At 41.9% G+C, this 4,020-nt stretch overlaps 1 protein-coding gene across 1 annotated transcript; it reads left to right on the plus strand.

The window, feature by feature from the left end:
- Positions 1 to 820: 820 nt before the first annotated feature.
- Positions 821 to 2,166, plus strand: LOC115398498 (interleukin-8-like). Its single transcript, XM_030105299.1, has 4 exons — positions 821 to 958; positions 1,431 to 1,563; positions 1,649 to 1,726; positions 2,000 to 2,166. Exons 1-4 carry the CDS (start codon positions 892 to 894, stop codon positions 2,091 to 2,093), a joined length of 372 nt encoding a protein of 123 aa, XP_029961159.1. The 5' UTR covers positions 821 to 891; the 3' UTR covers positions 2,094 to 2,166.
- Positions 2,167 to 4,020: the final 1,854 nt, after the last annotated feature.

Genomic DNA, 4,020 nt, shown 5'->3' on the forward strand with positions numbered 1-4,020 from the left:
TTTTTATAAGATCTGAATCAAAATCATTGCTTAAAGTATTTTCATGATCTGAAAAAGACGTTTCTTCACACATTAAAGAAATCTCTCCACAGTTCAGTTATTTCTTCTTTCCTCTGTGCATGAAGACTGTAAAACTTCCCACTGGAAGCATCCTCAGCCTCTCCTTCCAGAGAGAGACAGCAGCTCTGCAGCTCTTCCACGGTTTGCTCTGAGACTTTCAGGAGAAATCCAGTTTTTATTTGAAGTCAGCATACTTGTTTCTTCTGAAGAGTGTCATCACATCAACATCCTCTGTGCTGTCAGTGCATGTTTCCTGTTTCCATGAAGACTTCCAGACAGACGGGAAGTGAAAGTAAAATCATCTCAGGAGGGACAGCACCCTGACAATGAGCTGGAAAAGATCCAAATCAACTGGTCATCTTTAAACTGTCCAACGACTTTCTGACCTACTCTCACAGCTTCACATTAATGCCTCACATGAAGTTACACTGTATGTAGTGCTGTCAATCAGTGACATTTTCTAAACCTTATTCTGCAATCAGTTGCAATGTTTTTTTAAATAATTATCATTAACAGTCCTCCATTAATTAATTGTGATGAATGCAATTGAAATGGACAGCACTAATTGTATTATATACATTGACAAAGTTATAAACGGTCATAAATGATCCTCAGTGTGGATCTCAGGGTGACACTGTGGCACTACAGCACACTGAAGGATTGTGGGAAGGTGTCGGTTTACAGGGAAATGGGAAGACGAGGGAGGAGAGTGAAAGTGAAAGCAGGCAGTGAGGATAAAAGGAGAGAGGCTGAGTGCTGCTTCACATCCTCAGGACTGCAGACAGCAGACAGACGGACAGAAGCAGCTTCCAGCCACCTGCACACACCAACATGAAGTCCTCCGCCATCATGGCCGCCGTCGCCATCCTCAGCTGCCTGCTGGTTCTCTGTGCTCAAGGTAATTTTTACTTTAGCAGCAACATGATAGTCACTGATTACTTCGATGAAAGTAGTTTCTCAGTTACATGACACGAGTTGAAGAGCAGCAGAGCTGCTGTCTCTCTCTGTCAGACTCGCTGAGCCCTCTATGAGCTTCAGCATTAGCATGATCCGGTGTCTGCATGTTGGTAGAGTAAATAGAGCATCTACAGAGCTTTTTCCTCCCACTAACTGATGGAACTTCAGATGAATTTCAAGAGTAAATCAGTTTTAAACTGATCCTAAAAGTGCTGAAAACTCAGATAATAATCATACTTATGCAAAACAGTAAAAAAATATATACAGGAGAGTGATCATTTGGTGCTGTAGCTATTAGCAGTCATTTGATACTGTAATAAATAACTAATTTAACAGTGAAATATATGTAAATTTGTGTAAATACATCCTTGGCTGCAGTGTGACTTGTGTGTTTTGGTGTGTTCTTCCTGCAGGACAACCAGTCAGCAGGTCCAGTAGGTGTCAGTGCTCAAATGGTTTTACCAAGATACAGGGATCCATGCTGAGCAAACCACACCAGTTCCATGTGCATCATCCTACTAACTTCTGTCCGAACACGGAGATCATGTGAGTCAGAGAGGAGGCCGTGCTGCGTTCACTGACCTGTTACTGTGCTCTGTCCTCTCTAACACTCCTCTGTCTCCTCTGACAGCCTCACCTTGGCAGGAGGGAAGAAGAAGTGTGTGGACCCCAAGTCTCGTCTGGGAGGGTTGGCCCTCAAACAGGACAGGTGAGACCAGCAGGAGCGCTCTAATGTCACAACATGTACAGATGATGCTGCAGCATGGAAACAAACAAGTAAAAGTAAAATAATAATTTCTTAAAAAGTGTGTATTGTGTCCCTGGTGTCATATTGTGAGTCTGCTGTGTGTTTGGTTCTGTGTGTCAGGAATAAATTCCCCAGTGGTTCTTTCTCCTTGTTTACCTTCAGAGGTTGGAGCTGATCTGTTTCCTGTGTGCAGCTTGTATTTGATCACTAACTGACTGTCTGTGGTTTCTTCAGCCTCAGGAAGCAAGCAGCTGCCAGCTCCACTGCAGCGTCCAGCCAGACTCCAACAGGGAGCCCAGCCACGGTGCAGACCACGTCCAGCCTGTGAAGTCGTCCTGCAGCTCACATGTACAGACCCAAACACTAATTTATAGATTCCTCCCTGTTTCTGTAGATATGAACTTTATACAAATAAAAGCCTCCTGACTGAACTTTATTCTCTGAGGTTTTCTTCACTTCCTGTACGTCAACATGAGACAAAGTCACTCAGAGGAAGAACAACACTTTTATTTTATTTTCGTTGTTTTCTCTCTCTTTTTTTTTCATTCTTAATAAAAATATCTGGATTGGAACATGACAGATGTTCCATTTTAATTTGCATTAGCACACATGTCCAAAAGCTCTCACCACAATTACCATGCCGATACATTATGACAGCTTTCGAACTGTCTGCATGTTGGTGGTTTAGTTCAGCTGTTTCACATCAACTAGCATGATCACTGATATCATTTCAGCTAACATCCAGACGACAGCGCATCTTCCTTCCACTAAATGATTTAATGTTATATTATCTTAATCTCTATTTATCATGCGCTTTTCATATTAAAAAGACTAAGTGCATTACAATATTACAATAATAAAATAAAAATCAATATATAATTACATAAAAACAGCCACACTTTCACCAACATTGCACGTGCACTAACACACACATACACACAAAAAAAAAACTGCGCACGTAAAGAAACACTCACACTCTGGCCACATAGATTTGGGAGACATGGCATGGCACTGAGCATCATGGGAGTCCCCCCAGCTCGCCAGAATGGGAGGACTCGTGCACAGGATCCCCCACAGTTAACCGGGACAAACTCCCAGAGTGAAGGAGCCCCCTCGGGAAACTCTGGTGTTAAACAACTAAAACCTTCAAATATACAATATCATAAAAAGTTAATGCAAAATAAGTAAGATGAGGTTAAGAAGTGAAAGTACATAATAAAGTAAAATAAATCAATTAATTATGGTGAAAATAACAATAATATAAAAGATCAGTAGAAGGCCTGACTAAAAAGGTGTTTTTTTAACCTCCCTTTAAAAATATCAACAGTCTCTGCGGTCCTGAGGTTCTCCAGCAGGCTGTCCCACAGGCGAAGGCTGTCGTGGCTAAAGGCCGCCTCGCCATGGGTCTTGGTTCTGGCTTTTGAGACGCACCGCAGGCCGCTGCCGGAGGACCTCAGGGCCCGCGAGGTAAATATGGTAAAAACAGATCAGCTAAATAAGAAGGCGCAAGGCTGTTGAGACATTTAAAAACTCATAAGAGAACCTTAACATTTTAATGAGTGACTCAGTCATTAGATTGACCTTCACAGCCGTTCCGCTCATGCGAACTCTACAGTTATACAACTGATATTTCTTTCTTCAGGTTCAGGACATAGATTCTTCTTGAGGCGACATTAGCATAGACGGACACCTCTGATCACCAAGAGGACCGAAAAAATATCATCCCGCCTTCCCATTTTGTCTCAGATGATGTAGAGAAGGATGGATGATGACTGTAACTCAAAGATGTGCAACAAGATCCAGCTGAAAATCTGTTTATTCAAATAAAATAAAGTTTTGAAATGCTTTAAACATGGCAATATTCCAGGAATACTTGCACAGTTGTTCAAATAAGCAACCTTCTTTGAAGGAACATTTTTGGAAACTATCTGACAACAACAGAGGTGGGAGTTAAAGGAGGGGTGGATGAATGGTTAAGTGGATGAATGGAGGAGACCCATCTCAGTGATCTCATGGCTTTAATATAAAATCATGAAAAAAATGTGTGTCTCATCAGGTATTGTTGAAAAGGAAAACCGTTTTAATGGTGCTTCCTTGGTTGGCCACTAGATGGTAGAAGAGGAGGTGAAATGAGAGATTGAGCGTTCCCTCCAAAAGAGAACAGAACCAGCAGGCTGTGCGTTTCTGATTCCCATGTCTCTGTTGATGCTGCTTAGAGGTCAGGAATCTGGATTCTGTCTCAGTCAAAGTACAGA

The sequence above is a fragment of the Salarias fasciatus genome, chromosome 12, assembly GCF_902148845.1.
Source record: "Salarias fasciatus chromosome 12, fSalaFa1.1, whole genome shotgun sequence".
NCBI lineage: Eukaryota > Metazoa > Chordata > Actinopteri > Blenniiformes > Blenniidae > Salarias > Salarias fasciatus.

What these genes read in the sequence shown, in the direction of transcription:
- LOC115398498 (XM_030105299.1), top strand. Translation starts at nt 892, where the DNA reads ATGAAGTCCTCCGCCATCATGGCCGCCGTCGCCATCCTCAGCTGCCTG. An exon ending in TGTCCGAACACGGAGATCAT is followed by an intron (nt 1,564 to 1,648) that starts GTGAGTCAGAGA and finishes CTCCTCTGACAG; the next exon opens with CCTCACCTTGGCAGGAGGGA. An exon ending in TTGGCCCTCAAACAGGACAG is followed by an intron (nt 1,727 to 1,999) that starts GTGAGACCAGCA and finishes TGGTTTCTTCAG; the next exon opens with CCTCAGGAAGCAAGCAGCTG.